Source organism: Rhineura floridana, chromosome 17 (assembly GCF_030035675.1).
Source record: "Rhineura floridana isolate rRhiFlo1 chromosome 17, rRhiFlo1.hap2, whole genome shotgun sequence".
NCBI classification, from domain to species: domain Eukaryota; kingdom Metazoa; phylum Chordata; class Lepidosauria; order Squamata; family Rhineuridae; genus Rhineura; species Rhineura floridana.
Window position 1 is genome coordinate 20,560,318 of NC_084496.1, and position 25,128 is coordinate 20,585,445.

Sequence of the window (25,128 nt, forward strand, 5' to 3'; positions counted from 1 at the left end):
TCGGCTGTCTTTAGGGTCTACCAAGACTGCCTTGAGGGCTTCATCTCCAAAGAGTAAAGACCCAGAAAAGGGTGCTCTAGATAAGTTGCCCTTGGCCGTAGAATCAGCGTCCCAGTGCCTGAGCCAAAGGGTACGCAGAGCTACCACCTGTGAGGCTAGGGCTCGCGCTCCCAGCTGGGTGGCATCCAATGTGGCGTCAGCTACGAAGGCCGCTGTCTTGTGTAATTTTACCAGGCCCTTGCGGAGCTTGACAGGGTCTGGTTCGGGATCATCTAAGAGTTTGTCTAGCCACATCATAGCCGCTCTTGAAAATATGGAAGCTGAAGCAGACACCTGAATAGTGAAGGCGGTAGCCTTGTGGTTTTTATGCAAGGCGTAGTCCATGTGGCGTTCGAAGGGGTCATTTAGTTGTGATTCCCCTTGCTTTGGAAGGAGCAAGTGCGAAACCAAACTGGAGACTGGCTCATCAATGCCTGGAACAAGCAAGCGATTCATAAAGCCCGGGTCCAGTGCATAGAGCCTTTTGGCCATAATGGAAAAGCACCGTGCCTGCAGAGGATGATCCAACTCTTCCTTGGCCAGTTTGCCAATGGGGTCCGGCACAGGAAGGTAATGATCCGATGATTTTGGAGACTTGAGGACTTTAGCCCCTTTCATGGGGAGAGTGGTAGATTCAGGCTGTGTAGTCTGAAGACCTAATGTGCCCAGAGCTCTGCGAGATAGGGGAAGAAAGTCGGCCGCATCAAATAGGCGATATGAGGTGTCCTCCTCAAAGTCTGCCTCGTCACTCCACTCATCCCCTTCGGCCTGAAGAGAATATTCCGGGTCCTCCAACCCAGGAATGTCATCTCCAATCATGCCTCTAGCAACATCAAATGGGTTGGGCAAGGGGAGTGGTACCACATCAGAACAGCCACATGGGGCTGGGGCACAGGAAGGGTGCTGTTCACTGTGCTGAGTCGATGGAGCTGTTTGGACTCTCAACTGATCTGATAAGAGGCTCAGCATATCTTTCAACTGCAACAGGAATTCAGGAGACAACTGCAGTCCTAGTACAGAGGCTGGTAGTTGCCCTGGTAGCGGACCAGCAGGCGGTTGTCCTTGTGGAGGAACAGCAACAGTGGGCTCACTGGTCTGGAGCGGCAAGCTGGATTGAGAGTGGCAGACCCCGGGCTGGTCAGGAAAACCCTCGAAGTCATCCTCAGACGACCCAGCTGGAGAGTGAAAGAGTGCTGTCAATTGTTCTTGGTTAGCAGCCTCAGAATGTGGCACCGAAACGTAACATGTGCGCTTAGTGGCACTGTGGCTAGACAGGTGTTTAGTTTTAGCCACGGCCTTGGAGTGCAGCCTGGGCAGTTTTTGATTGGTAGACTAGTGATGCGAGGACTTGCAGGGTCTCTTTGCCGCTGCCGAATGTGACTGAGTGTTGATCCGCCATTCTGAGTGCCCAGCAATGCTGTATATATATATATTAATACCAACACACACACAGAGGTGGGGGGTGCGGTGTGGCAAGGGACTTTCACCAAGACACGGTATATATGACACCAACACACGCACAGAGGTGGTGGGTGCAGTGTGGCGAGGTACTATCACCAACACACGCACAGAGGTGAGGGGTGCGGTGTGCCATACAGTTCCAATATGCAGCTGCGGCGCAGATAATTTCAATGTGCAGTCCCAATGTGCAGTTGTTGTGCAGAGGCACTGTTGTAGAATTAAGCCCTACAGGAACGTAACACTTGGAGAGCCTGACTAAATAACTGCACAGTCAAGTAAAGGAGAACAGAAAGGGCAGGAAAAAATGGGCAGAACAAAATGGCGCCTGCGAAAAGGGCGGGAAACTCAGTCAAAATGGTGGCCAGAAAGAAGGAACAATGGCAGGCAGGCAAGGGTTCCTGGTTCTCCAGAAGGCCTATAACGGCCGTGGTAGGAGTCAGGGAGACAGTTAGGGGAGGATGAGCAAGGGTGAGCTCCAAGCGCAGCGTATAAACGATGACGCGCTTTTAAGTAATGGCCGCGGAACTGTGAAAAGAGCCGGGGGGGGTCCTCCCACGGCCACCTAAAGAGCCTCGAGGCAGAGAAAGGCCAGCAGAGGAGCCGCAAAAGCGAGCTCCAACCGCCACTTGCCAAGGGAGGCAGCAGCCTTTCGCCGCAGCCCAATAGCAGCTACTGCTGAAAAAGCAGTTGTTAAAGGAGCCGCAGCCATGGCTCCTGGCGAGGCAAAAAACAATAAAAAATGGCCGCCGCCTGGAGGTGGCAGCAGCAAGACAAGGCAAGGCCTGAAGAGAGAGCTGCAGCTGTGGCTCTCGGGGAGGCTCATCCCAAAGGAGAGGTGAGCCCAACAAAATCGGTCATCACCTATGGAGGGAAGACGTTGATGAGGAAAAAACAATAAAAAACGGCCGCCGCCTGGAGAGAGAGATGGCGGCAAGGCAAAGAAGGGGCTGAAGAGAGAGCCACAGCCGCGGCTCTCTGGGAAGGCACGTCTCTTAGAGACGGGAGCCCAAATGGAAAACGGCAGCCGCCGGATTCCCCAACGAAAGGACTAAAAGGGGGAAGCAAAAATGAGTTAAAAATAAAATCCCCCCCCAAAAAATAACGTCCCAGATAATATAAAAGGAGGGTGAGGAAGAGAGGAAACAAGAAGAAAATTTCACAGTCCCACACACTCAAACTTAGCTACGCTAGAAGATCCAAACGCTTCGAACGAACGAAGGCAAGAATGAACTGGAGTGGGAGGGGCTCGATGCCCCAGGTTTTTTCGATCCATTCTTGCCTTCGGACGCTAGATGGCGCTATATCCCACGTGATGTCGGACCACCTGAGGAAAACATGTTGTGAACCGCCCAGAGAGCTTCGGCTATGGGGCGGTATAAAAATTTAATAAATAAAATAAAATAAATAAAAATAAGCACTGCAGCCGAAAGGCCATTCTTGCCTTCTTTGATATGCAACAAGCCAGCTTCAATAGGACCACAAAGAAATCCCATCACAGATACATTGCAGGCTTTTCTACAATCCTCCAGGTACAGCAGGTCTGAGTCACTGCACCATGGAAGACTTTCTTGTACTCAAACATTCCTTGGCATATGTTTCCCTAACTTCCTTGCAAAACATTGACATTTACTGGATGGGAGGATTCCTAAGGGAAGTGGCTCCACAGCATTTTGCACCAGTGCCCAATTACAGATATCCATTGCAAATGTTTTGTGGACATAGAGCTATGATCCCTGCAAGGGCACTCCATGGCTTTTTCTAGAGGCGATGGAGTTGCACCTACAGCAAAAATGTAAAAAAAGCCTTTCTCTGTCCTTCAAAAAGCAGCATATGAAGTAGAGAGGCACAGGAACATTAAGAGCCCTGATTGATCAGGCCAAAGGGCCATCTAGTCCAGTGGCCAACCAGATGTCCCACTGCGAAGACTGCAAGCAGAACCTGACCATAACAGCACTCTCCCCACCTAAGATTCCCAGCAACTGTGGCAGGAGTGCTTATTCCAGGAATGAGGCACGTTTTCCCCTTCAGATGTTGTTGACCTAACACTCCCATCATCCCTGTCCATGTTGGCCAGGGCTGATGGGAGACAGAAGCCAACAACATATGGAGGGCCACCACAGCAGGCTCACATATAGCTTATTTTCTTCTCATAGTTAGAGAGCTCCATACATACATCTGGAACTCTGCATAGAAGAAATGGCTCAGGGAGGGGGAAGCAATCTGAAGCAGAAAAATCCTGATGCAGAGAAAAAATAAAGCACCTTTTGTTGCTTCTCATCGCCTTTTGTATGTGTGTAAGGCTGGTTAGTGGCAAGTAATCCTTCTGTGTGTAACATATAGTTAGGTACTTATAGCCACAAGGAAGCAAGCTCATCTCACTTCAGTCAGGCACATTAGATGGCTTTAGGCAGTTAATTATTCACTCAGTCTCAGTCCTGTTCCCTCCCCCCCTCCCCAGCACTATGGGGAGAATATTGGCCTGGTATAGTTGGTAGTTAAGGATTACTGACAACACAATTCTACATTTACATGTGGTTGCATTATCCTTTCCTCCCTTCCCAAAGGAAAACCATTAACTCTTTCCCTGCCAGCCACCTAGCTGCTCAAAATTGCTTCCACATGTTTTCCTAGCCAGGGGCAGTGTGAGGGGGAAGAGGTGTAGATCCCTCTGTGCAGAGCACATAGCTGGCATAGAAAGGGATAAATAGCCCCTGCTCCTCCTGATCTGATTCTGCCTTCTACGAGAGCTTTTTCTTGGCTGGGATGGGAGCTCTTAAGCAGGTGAATCACACAGCTGCACATAACTGGTGCCTTGGCCTGAGATAAGATATGCAAAGCACTTGCAATATGTGAAATGCATTATATAAATAAAGCCTTATTGTGGTTAAAGGCGGACCACATTCCAGTTACCAGTGGCACCTTACTAACTCTAGCTTCTACCATCTCTGGTAGGCTAAAAGGCTCAGTAGTGGAACAAAGACAATTATCAGTTGATTATCAGTGTAAACAGAACACATTCCTAGCCTGTCTCTGACAGCAAACAGCAAGTAGCGCTAAGATGACCGGGATGCTATTTAATTCATAGTCCGCTCACCCTAGGGCAGGCCTCCTGGTTACCAGGCAACCAGAGCAGAAGCACTGCCCATGCGTGTGAGTGGATGCTACAACGGCAACTCTTTTCTTCAGCACTCACTGTGATGGGCTGGAGGGGGAAGACCACAATGCTACCAGATACAATGCAGCCTGTATTGCCTGAATTCCAAATGTGCATGATTTGTCAAGGATTGCTTTCAAAATAATGATGAATTGGGGGGTGAGGCGGGTTAGAAGAGGCTAAACCAAACCACATCTCTTCCCCTCTTGCATTTGAAAAGCACAATAAAAACAGAAGAGAGAAAGGTATCCTGATGTACCAGCTTAGATTTTAAAAACTGTTTTAAAAAAGGCTGATAAAAAGGGATGGCACATTGAGTTTTAACATTTTTTGCCATCTTGCTAGTAGTGTGACCCAGATACTAAAAATAATGTTCCTTCCTCTAGGTTATGTTCAACATTGTTATTTCATGGTTTGCACATTATGTTCCTTGGCTGTTACACCATGAGAGTGGCTGCCATGTTTATCTCTAAATAACTGTAAGCTGAAATTTCAATAATAGCTTGGGGGGGGATCAGAAAAGGTTAGAAAACAACCCCAAACTAACTCTCTGTGTATGCATGAGTAACTGCATCTCATTTCTAGCATCAAATGGGGCCAGATGATAGCTGCGCCATGTGATGCTAGAATTTGCAGAATAAAAGCTGAAAAATAAAAGATATGGTCAAGCCTTGCTACACACAGAAGCCTCTGATCCAGGCTGATAAATAGCACTTACCAGATCATCTGTGGTAAATAATTGCCTCTGGGCGACTAGGTAGCAAACTGGAAGGCATGTATGTTTTCCTTTCAGGACAGCGTATCACGAACAAGCAGCACAGAAATATGACCAGGCTATTTGGGGGATTTGTTTGCATCTCTCTTTTCTCACATGACAGTGGACTTTGGAGAGTCAGAAACAGGGAGAACCTGTTTTCTTGGATGACAGTTCATCATGTGGGATTTAACTCCCAAATATTTGGAGGCCCAACAGTGGGCCAAAAACCAAAACCAAAACCAAGAACCACCTCTCTTGCCACTTCCACCCTTCCCCAATGCCCGGCATGAAGTGAGATTCATGCTCCCACTGACCTTTTCTTAAGTCTGATGCAAAACAGAAACCGTCCACAATCCGTTCTTCGAGTTCTCTGTGACATGCGGCTCACAAGCAAGGGGCAAACAGTAGTAACACAAACCACAAACTAAGTTTATGGCCCCTAAAGGGGACTGCATCTGAAGACCCGCTGTGGATAGTCACAAAGATGAACAAAAGTACATAAATACGTGTTAACGAAGCTGGTATGAAAGCAATAAATCTGAGTTAAAAAACAGCCTCTATCCCTGTTGTGGTCACCCCACCCTCAATTTTCTGTGGGACAGTCATAAGGTAATACGTACGTAGATTATGGCAAGCACACTACTCAGAACCTCTAGATATGCAGCTTCATGAGAGCACTATGCTTATCATTGCTAATCTATTAGCACCCTGGGCTCCTGTTGGGAGGAAGGGCGGGATATCATCATCATCATCATCTCCTTTCAGTCATTATTTTGGCTGCTGCCTCTTTGCATCCCCTTCAGAGAGATTTGCACTGCAAGCATTGAGGATGGATGCAAGAGTTGATGATCACATCAATTTCCATCCTAGCCACACTCAAAAATCCTTTTTTTATTTCTGGCACCTAACAGTAAAAAGGAAATTATAGAGCTTGGAGGTGGAGAGAGGGGGAAAAGGCAATGCTCTTTATGGTCCTATACACCATTCAACCACAAGGTGGTGTGATACCGCCATTTAAAAGAAAATTGCAGCCTGAGCTCCTGGGTTGGCCAGGAAGTAGTAAAAGGCCAACTCCTCTTCCACTGCAAGCTTGCTGCATTAGTGAAAAGGGATAAGGAAGGCAACATTAGTATAACCAGGCAGCTCTCTGAGTTGAGGCGTCTTTGGATCTCAACCTCATCTGCAGATATCAAATGGCTGTATTCACTTTGAATAACCCCAGAACCTGTATTGCTGAGTGATCACAGTTATCACACACATATGCAAGTATACTTTTGAAGGACACGTAACCTTGAAGACATTGAGAACCCATGCAAAAGTCATGCTCCCCAGCCATTCCACTCCCAGCACTTGCAAAAAATGCATTTTAAAACATACCGATGAGGTAGTGATGTAGCCATGCTGCAACACAGCTATTCACTAGATCACGAAGACACTTGCCTCTTGCAGGTGCATTAACAGAGCAGTTTTAAGACTTTCATTCTTTCAGGAATGCTTTCCACATCAGCTTGTCCACTGAGGGACCTCTGCACATTACAGGAGATTCTGGGGCATGTTCCAGGGCACCTCTGCTCACAGAAGGCACTGGCGTGGCCTTCTTAGACTGACACCCCAATGTGAACTGATTCTGCATCCTTGGGAATGCTCGCTGCAGGGGAAGGTTGACAACTGCGAACCAGCTCTTTCATGTACATTCATCTGCCATTTCTGATCTTCACATGAGAAGCCCCCTAACAGGCTTTCCAAAATAGCTCAGGACTCCTCGGAATAGAGCTTGAAAACCACTAAATGAAAGCCTTACCAAACTTAGGCTGGAAGTACTGCCCTTACTTTATCGTCAGATACAGAAATAAAAGTGTTTTTAGAAAAGTCGTGCAAGAAATGCCCTCATTCCCTTTTACAAATGGCGTTCAACAGCAGGTCGACATCTAGAAGCCCCATACAAATAGCCTGCCATACATATAGCATGTTGTCTAATCCAAATAATATGTCTAGATGCTTTTTGACTAAGTTTTACTACTACTGTCAGCTACAGAGACAAGCACGGACCAGAGGCAGAAAGCCAGATGTAAACAGGAATGGAAGCAAGCATCTACATTGGTCAAAGTCTCCTGATTGTACAAAGCCAAGCTGCTCTCACCACATGGGATCCTCTGCTTGTGCGTGCAGTAGGATCCCATTTTGGATGAAAAACACATAAAAGCCTTATCAGTGAATCTACTAACCTTTCTCTCTCCATTCCTCCCACTAAAGGCAGCAGGATGCTGTGTCCATCTTGGGCAGCCTTCCCCAGTCCGGTGCATTGGTTTTGGACTATAACCCCCATCAGCCTCAGTCAGCATGTGCTGGCAGGGGCAGGTGAGAGTTGCAGTCCAAAAATAGCTGGAGAGCACCAGGCTGGGGAAGGCCAGTCTGGACCCACTGAACCCGATTTGATGTGAGCTAGAAGATTGCTGTATTTGGTAACTGTCTCTGAATGCCCAATGCAATTTTTGAAAAGGGTGTTTTGTAGAAATGATGGGCCTGTTGAAACTAGGGAACATGCTTTAAAATAAAAGAGGGGGTTTTACAAATAAAGAGAAATTTAGCTGGCAGCCCAGCACAATCTGGGTGTTTTTTTTAAAGTGCCCCTTTTACACAAAGAAATGCTAAATTGGTTGTAAAAGATGTTAAAAATCCAGTTATTGTTGCTATTGTGTATACATCTTTTTTAAGCCATGCTTTTCTGGAGGGTTTTACAAGGCAAGTAAACCCTTTTCTCCATAAACAGCAAATCAAACGCAGCCCCGCCTCTCGGTTATAAAATATACAGTCCATGTGGACTCCCAGCCAGTGTCTAGACAGTAAGGAGGGGAGAAGGAAGGGGGGAGAGAGAACATAAACGCATTTGTGACAAAGCAGAAGCAAGCTCCTGGGCTTTTAGGAGGTAATGACAAAGCCAGGAGGCTTTGTATACAGAATGCGAGTGATGTATGAGGAAATTAATATATCTGAGAGATAAGGGACCAATAAAAGCAGAGCAAGTGGGGAGATCCTTTGTTTAACTTAGTGTCTGGTGTTAAGGCAGAGGTGCACAATAGTTGAAAATTAATTGCAACAATGGCACCCAGTTACCAGAGTTAGCAGATGGCAGATTTTTCCATTCCAAGTGTCTCATGGGTGCAATATTTCTTTGGAGGGAGGGTGGAAAAACACCCAACAACACCACCATCCAGAGAGATGAGACTTATTCACAGTATAATTTTTTTCCAAAAAATAAACAATCAAGACCACTTTTACAGTATAAACACGCCAATTCATTCATTTTACTGATGAATTTCATTCTTGTGGTGGGGGCATGGAAAGGCTGAACAAAAGGGGATAGAAATTAAGAAAATAGCTATTTATAGAAAGCAAAAGGAGGGTCTCGAACAGAAAAAAAATCTGTGCTGACACTTTTGACGAGCAGTCCCAAGGTGTCAGAGGTTACCTGTGCAGCAGCAGGAGGCAAGCTGGGAAGCCTCACTCAGCAGCACAACTTCTGTTTCACAAATCCAGACTTCTTTTAATGCTTGCCGAAAAACAAAGAGCCTAATAATTTCATACTGTATTTATTTAATAACTAAAATTCACAAATAAAAAGGTACTTGCAAAGTCCATTTCGTTGCATCGTCCCAATTTTCCTCCATTTTACTGCTTTCAGACCCATATTCATAAAAAAATGGGCTTGGGTTGTGGTTTTTTTTTTTAATTATAATTGTTGTATGATTGGTCAGTTGGAGCTGAAGCACCAATGGAGAAGATGCTTTATGGAGATGAGCGTACACCCCCCGGCCTTCCCACACACATTTTGGAGGAACGGAGGGAGATATGCCAGTGCCTGGACTCCTCTGCTCCTATTTTCCCCATCCAGAGCAATCTTTGTGTTATTATATGTCTTCTTTCAAAGTCACTGACTGTAGCCTCTTTTACATTTTCCCCTCTTCTGCCCTCGCAGGACCGCGTACACGGTGGACATTGTTCATTTCTTACTCCTCTAGCCCGTGAGCCAGCGGCAAGCAGATCCTGTCGCAGTTCAGTGCTAGGTGTCGAATGGGTGTCTTTTCATTTCAGGTAGGTTTGTGTGTCTTTTCAGAAGGCTGCTATTCCTTTCGCTTCCTTTCATTTTTCTCTTGAGCTGCTGAATAAGGCTACTCATACTCCAGGAACTGTTTGTGATAGAACAGCAAATATCTACAAGGAGATGATGAAAGAGAAAGGACAAGGCACCATTTTAATGCTCTCTACTGCAGCTGATCTATGTTCCCACCTGGCTCTCCCTCAGCCATGTTAAAAACAGGTCTACTTTTTATAAAAGCAGGAATGATTCCAGGGAGGTGGTAGCTCTCTTTCATAGTCATGCTGTGAATCTCTAAATAATTTAAAGCCAATGACTTATCATGGTATGCACCCACTCTGTCCTGGATCTGTACTAAGTGCTTGAAAGCAAATCAGGGATTGGTCTAGTTTGATACTTAGAAAAGCCTAAAAAACTAGATTAAAGCTACATGATGCTAAGCCAGTAGGGGGCACTCAGAAGGATAACAGTGTGGAAACCAGGGGTCTGGTCCTTACAAATAGCTTCAGCCTGGATAGGTCATCGGCATTTGATCATCTGATCACCATGGTACAATTTTATTGTGAATTAAAACTAGTGCAAGGTTTCACTATTAGAGAGTGAAAGAGTACGAAATGCCTGCCTTCAGAGGAGCCAATTCTCTTCCCAAGACTGTAAATGAGTTGTTTTAAAAACTTCAGGCTAACACATCTAACATTTAAGCAAGCAATGAGAAGAAAATGTCAGGTATAATTAAGAAAACGAGAACAGGATAATGGGATTCATCTTCTCATTGCCAACAGTGTGGAATGCCAAAAGTGGAGGCAACTCCAGATTTCTGACATGCTTCTCCCTGCCCCCAAATTAAATACAGCTCTCCAGTGACAAAACACCACAAAATATTGCAGCCTTAAGAAAATATGACTGCAGACAGTGACAAGAATCCTATTCTTTACAAATTACAGGCCTTGGATCTGGGCTACAGAGTGACAGCCACTCGGCCTCTTATAACACAGGACTGCGTATGTCACAGGTCTACAGAAATACAGAAAAAAAGTGCAGAGTTCAGCTTTCAGAGAATCTCAGCTTGTTTTAAAAAAAACCAAACACACACATACACAAATATAATTTTTATCAACATTAGTTGCTAAGACATGCTTGCAAATGCATATGACCAATGCTTATCAGCATCTAAGAAACAAAACAGGGGGCCAAGTAAAATGTTTGGCAACAAGGGAGGTGTGCATTCTTGATTATATACATCATTTATACAGGGAACTGTATCAGGACTAATTGGACACAACATTTTAAATTCTATTTAGTATGCAAAGTTTGGCTTATTTTGGACAAAACAAGTGTTAACACAAGACAATGTAAGAGAAAGGTGCTAGAATCCCCACTGCCTGTCCCTTGTGACTCAGCCCAAAAGGTTAGTCTGAAATCTTATTTTACAAAACGTGTCTTTCTCCATTTGTCCTCATCTAGAGTTCACCAACATTCTGAAAAGGAAATGATCAAAACTGGAGTTTTATGGCTTATGGGCTGAGGCTGCCCTTCTCCGTGTTTTGCTCAAGACATACCCTTCGCTGTCTAGTACATCCTTAATGCTAGCCTTGGTGATGATGGCGTCATCACATTTGAACCACTGGTCCTTGTGTTGTCGAATGAAGCTGGTATAGTGCCCACTCTCCAGGGTTCCTTGGTGATTAACTACTGCAAACAAGGAATACCTGATGAAAAAACAAGTGGAGACAGTGCAGTCAGGTCAAAAGAAAACTCAGCTGCCATTTCAATGAATGTCAATAGTTTCTTTAAAAATACATGCACAAGCAGGACATGCCCACATGGGAACATCCTGTGCTCCACATCCAGCACTTTAGGAAGCATCAACAGTGTTTTGAAGCCAAAGCTATGAAAAATAACTATTAATAAATAGCATAATATAGTAGGGAATGTAGCTCTCAACTCTCCTTTTAAGTCAACATTAGAAGACTTAAGCACTGACTTGCTCAATTCAGTTAGCCTAGCACTCTCTCTCCTACAGTGGCCATGTGAATGGCTCCGGGAAGCACATAAAACAGGACATGGTGGCAAGAGATGTCCATTGTGTAAGATGTTTGGGATCTTCAACTATGGGCTGATGTAGCAGGACCCAAGCACCTCATCCTGTGTACCACCATGGCAACTGCTGGCCACTGGACTGGGTTACTACCAGTGCTGCTAGCTAGACAGAGGTGCTGCAGAGGTTCTCAGGCGATACAGGGGGCCATGGATTTTTACTTGGACCTATAATTCCTCAAGAATATAGCTTTGGTCTTCAATCTGAGTAAATCACCTCTAGAGAGAACACCAAGCTATTGTAAGACTACCTACCTGCCTGGTTTCACATCCTCCAGGCTGCCTGTTTGGTAGAAAAATCACCTTTCTTGCTCAACTCACCAGCACTGATGCCTTGATTGCTCCCAGCACAAAGCAGCCAAGAGGTATACTGCCCTTAAAGGAGGAGGCACCAGTCCTTGCTATGGCATCTAACATACACTGATAATCCTATACTGCAGGTATTTGAGTTGACTATTTTTTAAAGCTACCTGCAGGAGTTCCTATTGCAACATCCTGTGGTCCTATGTGAGGTACATCTGACTGTTGTAAGAATTCTTAGCAATATAGATAAGATTCATGTGTAACAAGAGTCTGCAAAGAACACTACTTCACATCCTGTACAAAAAACGTTCACCTTCTTTCTGTATCACTGGCCTTGAGTTAAAATGAGTTGTGCATATGAGAGATTGTATCCAGCTAACTTCTACTCAGAGTAGACCCACTGAAATCAACAGACCTAAGTTAGTCATGGCCATTCATTTTAATGGGTCTATTCTGAGTAGGACTAACCTTGGATACAACTCATAGATAAATGAACGCTTAGGCTGAGCTTCCTTTTGTAGAAGTATAACATGCCCAACCCAGCCTGCTCACTTGCAGACAGCGGTCTCTTCTGCTGCCATCTACCCATGTACCCTGTTTTGTCTACATCCTAGATCAGCCCTTTAAGTCCAGAACCAGCAGCTGTACTTGCATCTCTCTGGTAGCTGCCAGGGCCAATCTTGGCTTTAAAGGAATAGATCAGTCATTTCAGATAGTGCTGCATCTGGGATAGCTGATAGGTAATGGTGGTAGGGGCAAATGCAGCACAGGTGCTAGAACTGGATAGTTGACAGGAGAATTTGGAGGCTGGGAGCTGGCAATGGCAGAGGAGAGAATGGAACAACAACAATAGGAGCTTGAACAAACAGACCAACTAGCTCTTGGATTTTTCTTTTTTCAAGACTGGTGTATAATGCAAACTGCAGCACACACACCATACATTTAAAATGCATGATGTCCCCCAAAGAATCCTGGGAATTGAAGTTTGTTAATGGTGCTAGAAATTGAAGCTCTGTGAGGGGTAAACTACCATTCCCAGGATTATTTGGGGGAAGCCATGTGCTTTAAATATATGGTTCATGTGTAGCAACACAGACCTTTATAGCCCTACAAGACACTGAATAGATTTCCGTTCCACTTCAAATAATTTAGTCCACCTTATCCAAGAGGGAGAGCCACAGAATTCAATACCACTTACTTATTATCATTGTTTAGACTATCAGCTGGCTGCTGGTACTGCCCATTCATTCTGCTCTCCTTACTACAACAAAAAACATACACAAATATTTAGAGTCATTTAAAAAGGCAAAGGGTTATAAATAGTTCCTCAGTTTCTCTGTATGAAGTCAATTTAAAATGTCAATTTGCATTTAAAAGGTGTACATTTAACATGAGGTTCAAAGTTCTTCATTTATTGATGCTTCTCAAGATGGGGAAAAATCTTAATTTAAGCAGCCATCCATAACTGACATCACCTACCCGTACATCAACAGAACCAATATAATGATAGTAATGTAAAACTCAAGCGCATACTTTAATAACAAAAATATCTGTCATTCTGACTGGTGAGTTGTGTGGCAGGGTTTGTGTACTGCAAGGACCTCTGTGTGTGTGTATTATATATATATTACATCAATTGGCATACTACATCTTTCTGTGAAATCGCTGCCACTGAGGGTCACACAACCTAGGTTCAAGGGTGGAAGGCAGATTTGGCCAAAACTGTAGCAGTGTGCCCTTATATGCAGTGGTTTGTCGTGTGTGTCCCCCCCTCCGGAATGAATGACAAATAATTTGCCCATACAGAGGAAATAAAGAGGTATCACTGGGCTGGAAACCAACCTCTTGCCTGCCCATGATGATCCTGACCAATCAAAATCAAGGCTGTTCTTAATCAGTGGGGGATGGGGTGAGAGAAAAAAATGACAAGGTGACCTACGCTTCCAAAGGTTGTTCTGTTCATACAAGCTTCTGCCCTACAAAACTGAGATGACCAGCAAAAAAACAAAGACCCTATAACAGTCTTCACCAACGTGGTGCCCTCCAGGTGTTTTGGACTATAGCTCCTATCAGCGCCACTCAGCATGCTGGCCTATAATATAAAACACTTGCTGATGTACAAGATGGAACAGTAAAAAGGACTAATAATATTTTTTAAATAAAATATTGAGGATAGAAATCCATGCTATTCCTCCAAAAAGTATACAAAGGAAAAGTACCAGATTTCAGGCTGACTCTGCAAAAAGTCTGTTATCTAAAGCGCTTGTGCCCAAAACTTCTATTATCTATGTGCTTGTGGCCAATGCACAGCTTTTTTAAACAGAACATCCCCCCCCCGTTCTAATCTTAAGGCGGGGAGAACTGCTCCACATCCAGACTCTGGACTGAAATCAAACAGAATCATACTGAAGTTGAAGTTTGAAATGCACACAGCAGTTCCCCACCCCCCAGGCATTTGGGACAATGAATGGATTACTGCTGAAGGGATAGCGTAGGGATGGCTAATCTGTGACCCTCCATCTGATGTTGGACTACAATTCCCATTAGCCCAAGACAGCATAGTGAATGGTCAGGGATGATGTGAGCTGTAGTCTAGCATCATCTGGAGGGCCACAGGCTAGCCACCGGGAAATACAATATGCTAATAAGACTGAAAAGTACAGTTTTGACTAGTTTACACTCAAATTTATTTCTCCTTTTGTGATAAGGAAAAAACAGTGCAGCAAAATGGCCAATGGATGGTTCTATCAACTCCAAACATTCTTGCCAATTATCCAGTCACAATGATGCCCTATATTTGATGCTTTGTTAAAGAAGGAAAGCCTTGGGAAGCCTTTTGTGTTGAGATCATCCATGACAGATTTAACGTTCTAAAACTAAGGGTACTTCTACATAAATCCTGAATCTTGAAAGGAAGAGAAAATTAATCCAATTCTTCACTGAAAAAAACCCTTAATTGCATTAGCTCTCTTCACACTGCTGAACCGCACTTGCTTTTGCACATTAGCATATTTTATGTTTTTTACCATGGCAATTGGATTACTCGCAGTTTCACTGGTTGCTGAAAATTATTACTAACTTCCCTGTGTAGGAAAAAAAGCCACAATCCTGAGGTTATGCTAGCTAATATTTGAAATGTTAAAAAATAATAAGAGTAAGAGGAATCCAAAGATTGATGTGAACTTAAGTATCAAAACTGACTGGCTCTAAGGTGCAAGGGTTTTCTACCAACTTCTGCAGGAAATGGCTTTGAAATTGTTAGTTGCAACTAAAAGAGTTCTAACTTTCACTTCCTACGGGCAAGTATATGGGCATCTAACAACTCACTAGCTTGAATTTCTACGGCAGGAATTGTTTGCTACATTTGTTACAACTGTCTCTCCCTAATTTCTCAGACCATATGGATGGCTCTCAGATGGTGCATATATTTGTTTGTCATTTCTCCTCTTGATAAACAGGAACATCAAAGAGAAAACATATCTTGCGTAATTAACATTAAGGTACTGAGGTATTCCTCAAGCGCAAGTTTAGGTACTGATAATTTTTGAAATTACTTGAATGACATTTGTGCCTTATGGAAGTGGGGAGGGGAGGGGGAAGCACTGATTTAGTCTCCTTTCGGTTCAATAGCACTTTCACTTAAACTTTGAAATAAGTTTTAATTTTAACCACTATAAAAACCCTGTTACCAAATCATGTCACAACTAGTTTCCATCCGGAAAGCTACATTTGCTCACTTCTCTCTGTGTGCTGTTCCACAGAAGAGGTTCCAAAACTGCTTTCTCTTTTTAAGCAGTATCCCCACTATCACCACCATACAGAAATAGATTTTCACAAGAGCATGTCCTAGAACATACCTGGAGGCCATAAAAGGCGTCATGTCCAGCTCCAGTGGAAAGGAGACATACGTAGTGATCTTTCGCCTCAGTTTGGCTGAGTGTTCAAACCGCTAGAAAAAGAAAGCATACAGGGTTTTGTGAGTGAGAGAAATTTTGATTTTCTCTATGTAAGCACATTTCACCTGAGTAAAAACAGTAGGACTACAATCTTTTAAAAATAGGCACAGATGAAAAACTTTCATTCAATTTGAACAATGTTTCTGGAGGATCTCTTTTTCCAGGAGCAATTGTGACATCGCATACCAAAATATAAAACCTGTATACAGTTCAAGTCTGTGGAACAAAAGCAATACAGAACTCTTACCATGAAGGAAAGTTTTTGCATTTTAAGATCTCCATACATCAGATCAATAATGATAACAATCCTAATTTATCATTTATTTCCAGAGCACCAGGACAAGCTATCCAAGTTTCATCTTTCTAATCAAGCTGGTAAGAAGTAATTCCTTATACAGCAAGCATCTATTTCATTTCAGATATGCATGTCAAGGTGACAAGAGCAGGACTGGCTTTCTAATACAAGTCTTGGGAACATAACATTCAGTCTGTTGTTCCAGTCTCTGATCTTTAAGGTTTTATGGAATTATCAGTGCATGTGTATGTTCTTGTGGATGTTGCTGTAATCCACCTGGAGTGATGTGACTGCAATGTGAGAGCAAAGTATATAATTCTAAATAACAAAATAAAAATATGAAGTACCATTTGATTTTTCACAGAGTTTGGATTTTAATACACAGTACTCCATGTTTTACCAAGTGTATCTATGTTGGCTTATGTTCCTGCATCAGTAAGGAAAAACATAGCCAAAAGATAAAATAAAAGACAAAGAATATTCTGTACTGAACTGCCATATCCTGACAAGAAATAAATGGAAGAGGAAGGTGGAAAGGAAGAGACAGGAAGTGATTAATTTCTGAGACAATGAGAAGTGTGATAAGCGTCACACTTTCACCATCATTTCAGCAGAATGACACAAAAGGTTGAGAATAGAGAGCAAAAAGATGAATGAACTGTTCTTTAAAAAGGTGGCACCTCTCTCCATTTCTCTGAACTGTCCTATTTACACTCTCAGTTAATTATTCTTGGCTTGCAACACCATAACAATTCCCTAGCAACAGCTCAGGCTATTTTTTTAAAAAAGTCAGACTAGATATCCTTCTGCATTTCTGCTCATCTTTTTTACTGCACTATTAACAGTCAGAATATATGTCCTTCCTAATGAATTTGTTATTAGTTAAGCTACAAATAACAGTTTCATCATTACAACAGCTGGTGGTATTTAGCAGTATTAGTTCAATGGTGTCTGAATGCTGTTTTGAAGCATGAAATATTAAATCTTAATTTTGAATGGACAGGATGTCAAGATGACTCATGATGAGAGTCCCTCCTTTGCCATTCAGCACAGATATATAAATGCTGTTTCAATTTATAAAAACATACTTCTCTATACTTTGGGTTAAGTGAGAACTAGATGTCTGCATAACTATGAATATACCTGAAAGTGCAAAAAATAAAAATGGCAGGTTCCCTATTGTGGAATCTCCTCTTAATGTATAACAAACATCTCCTCTTAATATATAACAAAACTGTGACATTTCTCTCTGTTTTATGTAACCTGTTTGTTTATATCAACATAGCATTGAGAATATCTGGAAATTTAAGAGTAGTAATTAAGTTATTTATTGTGATTTAAGTCCATGTATTTTATTAAATTAACTTTTGCTGGCTTTTAAAATTATCTCTTATTTTCTTTTTGGAGAAATTATAGTCTGTTATATGAACTGATAGACTGGATATTAGTTTAAATTGTCCTGTTCAATCACTTTCTTTTCTGTTCCATTTACTTTCAAATTAATGATGTAGGTATATCTAAAAACAAAGCAATGGTGAGACAATACCGAACTATTTTGAATCACATGATATTGTAGCGTCTTCTGAGCTTAAAATACTAAAATTAATTTTTTAAAAAACAGAATGACGACATTGTGGTCACAGTACTTTGAAATGCTAGCTGAGCATTTCTAGTGCTCAGAGGTATTAGAGGTCTGTCTGTCACAAAGGCACGTTATCAAATTCTTCAAAGTTACACAAGAAGTGGATTGGATTGTGAAAGACCAACCCAAATTGTGTTTGCATTTTTACAAATTTGTAGGTCAGAACAATATCCTGCTCCCCTGGTGCATTCACTATAGCTGCCCAATTTTCCCGCTTTTTAAAGTGTGATAGAAATATCTGTTGGCTATAGGTACATTCAGGATTTTTTGCCTATTAGTGAATTTATTTCAGGTCTCTGGATGGCCTAGCCCAGCCTTTCCCAACTAGTGGGCTACCAGATGTTGTTGGACCACAACTCCCATCAGCCTCAGCCAGCATTGCCAATGGTCAGGCAAGATGGGAATTGTGGTCCAACAACATCTGGTAGCCCACTAGTTGGGAAAGGCTAGCCTAGCCTAGCCTATCCAGACCTCATACTGCCCAGCAGCCACAGGGAATGATACACATCTCAGTTTCCATCTGTTTCTGGAGATGACTCTGAGGACTGAGCATGTAGAATTTTGGGTAGACTAGACCCCCCACCGTAGGCCGTAAGTTGTAGCCCCAGATTTCTTTGGTACACGAACAGAATCAGTCAAAACAGGATCCACACTCTCGAATCATGACGTAGTAACTTACTTTGAGATGAAAACAGGCCACAATGGGTAATTTCTTCATAGTGAGTTGTTTGGTAGATTCCTGGTAGCTATGGCAACCACTACATTTGATTTTGGCACTGCTTCCTAGATGTTCTGGCCTTGTAAACCTGAACAAATATTTTAAGAAACAAGAAATGACCAGTGTAAGTAAATCTTTTCTATTGTACCTTCTATTGCAATGCAAAGCTAAATGCTAGATCAGCTTGGATTCTGTTACATAGCAAAAGTGCTGAAATCTATCCCAAGTCCCAGCCCTGTGAAAGAGAGAGGATACCTCTCTCTTTCACAGGGCTGGGACTTGGGATAGATTTCAGCACTTTTGCTATGGTGGAGGTGCCTGAGGAGGCAATTTGCATTAACAAGGGTTAATGCATATAAACATGGGACTTTACTTCAAAATCTCATCTTGAGCTCCTTTTTCATAGTTTAATCTACAAACCCAAGATGATGTACTTGCAATATTGTCTAGTTACTCACACTGCAATAAACAGAGAACCAAACCACTTTGTTTGCAAATACAACGGTTCAAAAAGTTTGTAGATATTAAATCACAAACTTGACAATTCTACATACATCCTTTCTTCAGACTTTCCACTCAATGACCTTCTTCCTAAAACAGCCTTATCTCATCTACATCGTCTCCACCACTTTTTAACTTCCTTTGTCTAGCTTCTGTGATATTTAGGTCAGCCTATAACACACATGGTAAGATTATATTCACGGAGCCTTCCCTTTATCTAGAAAGAAGCCACCTGTATCTCTTATGTAAGCTTTCTCCTAAAGGGATGCAATGGTTATTTTTCTTTGAACTTCAATATCTTTCTTCATCTTTTTCTGTAATTATATTTAGCCTCACTCCTGAAATATCACTGAACTTTATCTACCTTATCTGGAATTTACCTCTGCTGAAATCTTAATTCACAATGTCATAATCAGGCTACTCCTAATGTTTCCCAACACATTATTTATAGATACACAGAAGATAAATGGCTGAAAACACGAGCCTCTGTAATGTTGGAACTGCACACTACTCAGATACAATCTTATCTCTCAATGAAGATGTCAACCTGTGCCTGGACTGTTCCATTTCAAACTGCAGGTGGGACCTCACACAGAATGTTCCTCCTTTATTGAATATATCAGGAATATTGGGCTAGAGCCCTTCTTGTATGGAGTGAATATTTTGGATGGAGTAGCCTTCTATGACTATGAGAGCTCCTGACAGTCTGAAGCAGTAAACTCTAGACACAGGCTGACCACCTCAATGAGAACTGGACCGTGTAGAACTGGTCTTCAGAATTACAGTCTTCCCCATTCCCAGCCAGCATAGCCGATAGACAGGGATGATGAGGGTTTAATCCAACAACGTCTGGGGATCCAAGGTTGGGAAAGGCTTTTTAGAGCTTTTGATCTTGGAACCGTGACAAGGTGCATCTAAAATCTGAATTTATCATCTATACTTTTACTTCAAAGTATCTACCCCTAGTTATCAAATGTGTTCATCCAATCTATCATGGAACTTAAGAATGAGGTTGTCCCATGTAACTGAAGAAAACAACTTCATGACCATAATAAAATTACTATTTTTAGGCAATGTGCTACTATAGTTTTGAGGAAACACATAATGGACCACAATTCAGCACTATGTGAGTCTCAAAACAGTCTGAGCAAAGCACTGAGCTTGCACACTCCACCCTCATTTCTTCTCCTCTTGCACACCTGGGAGGAACACAACTTTTGCCGAGTGTTCTGTCAATGTCAAAATTGTTGGCTTACTGTCACATGTGAACCAGGATTCCTGGTTTATAACAAACATTAATAAACAAGCCAGCTTTGTAATCCATGTTTTGAAGTTGGCATGTTTAGCATCTAAACATGATACCTGGTTCACACATAAATGCTATCTTTGAAATGGAAAGTGAACTCAGCAAAAGTCCTCCTTCTGACTGAGAGGGAGGAGGAGAAATGAGGTATGCGCACCCAACCCTGGCACTTCAGTCAGGCTTGTCATGCAGAGATAAGCTACGGTTTAATGTCATGTATGAACCAGTCCTATGGAACTTTCTTCAAAAGTTACCAGGTGGCCTCAGCTGAATATTCTTCATTATCAGGAAGCAGTTTATTTTGAAGGCAGACAAGTATACTTTGCAATGGTATTAGATTCACCCTGCCAGAACTTGGTATTTCTATTATTGTCAAGCCAAAGTTGAAGCAAGTTCACATGAAACCTGTAGATGCCATAGCCAGGATACTATATTATTTGTTGTTGTCAGTTTAAATTTATTAAATTCAAAATAAATTTAAATTGCACCCAGAGGTCCCAGGGCAGGTTGTAACAATTATAAAATGCATCATTAAAACAATTAACACAACCTAAAACCACAACATCACAAAAAAATAGGGTGGGTCCTAAAAATATGCATCTCTAGTGTCAAATGCCAGGGTAAAGAGGTGCGTCTATAGTGTGGAATCATTTGGAAAACTGTATAGTGCTGGTTGCACATCTCAAAAAGGATACTGTAGCACTAGAAAAGGTTTTTAAAAGTAGCTAATGACTAGGGGGATGAACACCTTCCCTGTAAGTAAAGATTAAATGGTTTTTTTTAAAGTTTGGTAAAAAATAATTACTACAGGGGCATTATAGAGTTTATAAACAATACAGACAAAAGATTTATCTCTCATACTAGAACAGCTTTTCCCAACTAGTGGGCCACCAGATGTTGCTGGTCCAACAACATCTGGTGGCCCACTAGTTGGGAAAGGCTGGTCTAGAACAAAGGGTCACCCTGTGAAATTCATTGGTAGTACAGTAGGGCCCACTCATACGGCGGGTTATGTTCCGGACCCCCGCTGAAAAGCAAAAACCGGAACTCATTGAATAGAGTGGCACGCGACACCCGAAAACCGCCGAAAAAGCACCATATGAGTGGGGCTTTAGTCTAATTGAAACTGCCGCATTAGCGAAGCGCCATAAAGCGGGGCCCTACTGTAGATTCATAACAAACATGAGGAAGTGCTATTCCGTACAATGTACAGTATTCCATACAACATAGAGTCCACTGCTCTAAAATATGATAATGACAGTGGCTTTAGATGACTTTTTTAAAGGGCAGATGAATTCTTGAGGGATAGATACAAACAGCTTTAAGCCACGACAACGAAACAGAACCATGCATGATCAGAGGCAGTATTTCTCGGAACAACAGATGCCGGGGACATACAATGGGGAAAACTACTTCTTTTAAAGCCTTTCCAGAGGCAATCCAATGGCCATTGTAGACACAGGATACTCAATCTAGTCCAGGAGGGCTATTCTTAGCTACTATGAAGGTGCATAACTAAGGCTCAAGGATTTGATGGAACTGACTAATATAATGACTTGTTATTGAAGGTGCCTGTGACATTCCTGGCAAGTGAACAGGGATCTGGAGAAGAGAGATATCTACAACTATCCCAATTAATTTAATCTGTGGAATCCAAAATTAGGGTGTGGAGATTTATCTGATGAGACAGCCACTGAATAATAAAGAACTTCACCACTATATTGCAGCAAAGCATCTCTTCTAAGTGACCTCACAGTAGCAAGAGCAGAGAATTGTTTAGCGGTTGATTTCAAGTTTTATTATTTATTTATTGTTTGATTTATATCCTGCCCTTCCTCCCTGCAGGAGCCCAAAGTAGCAAGTTGTGGGAACGATAAATGGAAGGACTTTTGCAACATTCAACCAGATCTATGTATAATGATAACATATTGGTGGTGAGCATGGCAACACCTCTTCATTTCACTCTTGAAATGGAAAGTTGTGGAACAGGGTGGGGTGAATTTCCTGGATTGTAACCATGTAGAACTGGCTAAGGCATGTACATTCACTGAGGCTCCTCTGCCTTACGTCAGGCTGACCCACCACCCTGTATGGAGGTAAGAAACTCCTGCAGCCCTCCTCACAGCTTCACATATGCTTGGACAAAATCTTTAGCAAGGACCTTTTGACTCTCCTCATGCAGTAATCCCAAGCTAGATGGCTCCTTAAGAAGGGATGGAGACATAGCTGTGTAACAAAGTCCATATCCTAGCCTGGATTATTTCTGCAGATCCACCGAGTAGCAGTAGGAGCATCAGGTTGGATAGAAGAACTGTGCACCTACTCTGAAAGAAGAATGAACATTTCCTTCTTGTTGGACTTTGCTCACATGCCGATCTTCGTTAAATGTACATGTAGAGAAGTGTATGCCACTGAATTTTGGCAGAATGGCTTTCTGTTAGGCAAGGAGAAGCAATGGTTTCTTTTTGCATAAAAGGAGACACAATAGGCAGCATCCAAAGGTAGGTGAAACTATGGATCATGCTAGCTTTATCCTTTTCATAAATACTTGTAGTCCCTATGAATGACTTAGTAATCCTTTTGACTGTTCTTCCTCTTTAACAGCTGGGGCCACTGCTCTGAAGGTTGTCAGCTGTAACATTGGATTACATTGTTGAACTGAAATCTGAAGATGTCTTGGTAGATAGCTTGTGCTGGTCTCTTCTTCAGTACATTTCTAGCTTTCCCAATAACTGCAGTTGATGATTATTGCTAGTCTGTAAGGCTATCAGAGTACTAGAGAAGTATTCTTTGCAACCAATGTGGACTTTATCTTGAAGAATGTCTGGCTGTTCTGAAGATAGCTATGGGATGTGAGGTAACTATCTGAAGTATGTGAAATACTGAATCCTTCCATATCAATGATATGGAGGAGACCTATCTTCTCTTCCCATCCTCATATCTTCTATGACAGATGCAGCAAACTGCAAGCCCCTGGGCTTTATACAACCCACCAAGCCTTCTGCACTAGCCCACTAGCCCGACTCAACTTTCTGGTAGTGGCAGTCCCATAATAGCATGCAGAGTCAAGCAGGCACAATGCACTTTTCATCCCCTTGCCATGCTTGGCACAGAGGTTTATACTTCTCTGTTCACTACAGTGCTGCGATGGAATAAAAATTATCCCCTCCCTGCTCATGGGATGAGACAGGGGAGTATAACACCACCCTACTTCAAAACAGCTCTGCACAGATTTTTTTGGGGGGGAAGAACTGTATGTGCTAGATTGTGGGGTAACCATGCCCACTGTGACCAATCTCAGCACTGGCATATGCTTCTCACCTCCCAGAGGGTTGACCACAGATCAATGTGGCTCTCAGACTGAAAAGTGTTCCCCGCTCCTGTTCTAAATTTGAGATGACAGCAGTGTGCACCCTACAACTTCCTGGCTTTGTCCCATTTTGTGACTTTGCCTTCCAGACGGTTGCTCCCTACCTGAGCACTTCCATTAGACCTCTGTAATTAGAGGTGGAAGAGGAACCTTATCTCCGCCTCCTAGGAACTGATTGGACAAGCTATTTCACCAACACCACCCTCCCACCTCTGCTTTCCCCAGCTGACAGAATTAAAACCCTGTTCTGTCCATAAAAACATGTACATTTTTGGGGGGGGGGGCTTCAAGGTATTTCCTCACATAGGATCTGTAAGGATCAAGTTCCTTTAGCCTGTCAGCTGATCAAAGTAAGATAAATGATACCAGGCTTCCCACAGGCATCTGGTTGGCCACTGGCAGAACAGGATGCTGGACTAGATGGGCCACTGGCCCAGCAGGCTCTTCTTCTGAAATAATTGTTTTCTTTTACAAACTCCCTTTTTTCCCCTCCGCTATATACAATATCCCAATAAACAGCTTAATTTGGATCTCTGCTCTTCACTGCTGAATTTGCTGCACAGAAACATCTCTCACATCTGGCTGTTCCAACAGGGTTGAAGAAGGGGTACAGAGAGTAGAGCTGGGGAGACAGAACTGGAGTCTTTGTACAATGGAGACTGGGAAGACTGGCTCTTTTGCCTGACAAATTCTCCTCCCTAGTATCATAAACCCCTCCCTGCTCTTTGAGAGACTCTGTTCCTGTCCAGAGAACAAGGATGTAAAGAAGGGCTTGGAAGGTTTCTGGGGAATAGGCTATATTCCTAGGTCAAAGTGCACCCCTAATCCTCAGATACTGTGAAGTCCATCATTCAATAAAATCTAAATTAAAAATGTCTGGAAAAAGAGACCTGTAGCTCTAAGGCCCTATTAGCCTTCAGTATCTCAGCTGTTTCAAGAGGAGAAAGTTGTGTGACAAATGAAGCAATGTTTTCTGCAGTGTACACTTACAAGCAGTGCCTATCCATGGGGAAACCAATCAGTGGTCATCAGGTGGGGCCACTTGTCTTGGTTACCTACCAGTTTATGCTGCATGCTTAATTTTGTCCTGCTCTCTTTTTCTGCAAGTTAATCGAACTGCTCTGCAAGGTGATTCAGCAATAATGACTGCAGCTGAGATGCCATTTTGCTCCTTGGCCATTTGCCCGTAACCTGCTTGTCTGCAGACAGCAGGAGGGATGTTAAAATTGCTCCTTGCTAAAGGCTATCCTGCCACAGTTTGTACCTTCGCAAGCAGTCTGTGAGGGTGGTGGTTCCTGACACGTGGCTCTCCCCATTCACCACACTTCCGTCACTGCCTGGGCTCAGAGGCCAAAATGGGGTGGAAGAACCTGGCAAGTCCAAACTGATGTCCCAGAATGGGTCTATCGTTGTGGAAACACCACTAGGGAGAAAGA

General features: G+C 42.8%; 1 protein-coding gene across 5 annotated transcripts in view; it reads right to left on the reverse strand.

Moving 5' to 3' along the window:
• Positions 1-8,985: 8,985 nt before the first annotated feature.
• The window catches only part of USP22 (ubiquitin specific peptidase 22), a 150,748-nt gene continuing 134,605 nt past the window's right edge, over positions 8,986-25,128 (reverse strand). For all 5 annotated transcript variants that reach the window (XM_061599742.1, XM_061599741.1, XM_061599743.1 and 2 more), the window contains 6 exons: positions 24,957-25,115; positions 18,480-18,606; positions 15,765-15,856; positions 13,106-13,168; positions 11,067-11,216; positions 8,986-9,623 (listed from right to left, as the gene is read on the reverse strand). In XM_061599742.1, the coding sequence (XP_061455726.1) occupies positions 9,581-9,623; positions 11,067-11,216; positions 13,106-13,168; positions 15,765-15,856; positions 18,480-18,606; positions 24,957-25,115 (634 nt within the window). In that variant the 3' untranslated portion in view covers positions 8,986-9,580. The remainder of the gene's footprint in view (positions 9,624-11,066; positions 11,217-13,105; positions 13,169-15,764; positions 15,857-18,479; positions 18,607-24,956; positions 25,116-25,128) is intronic.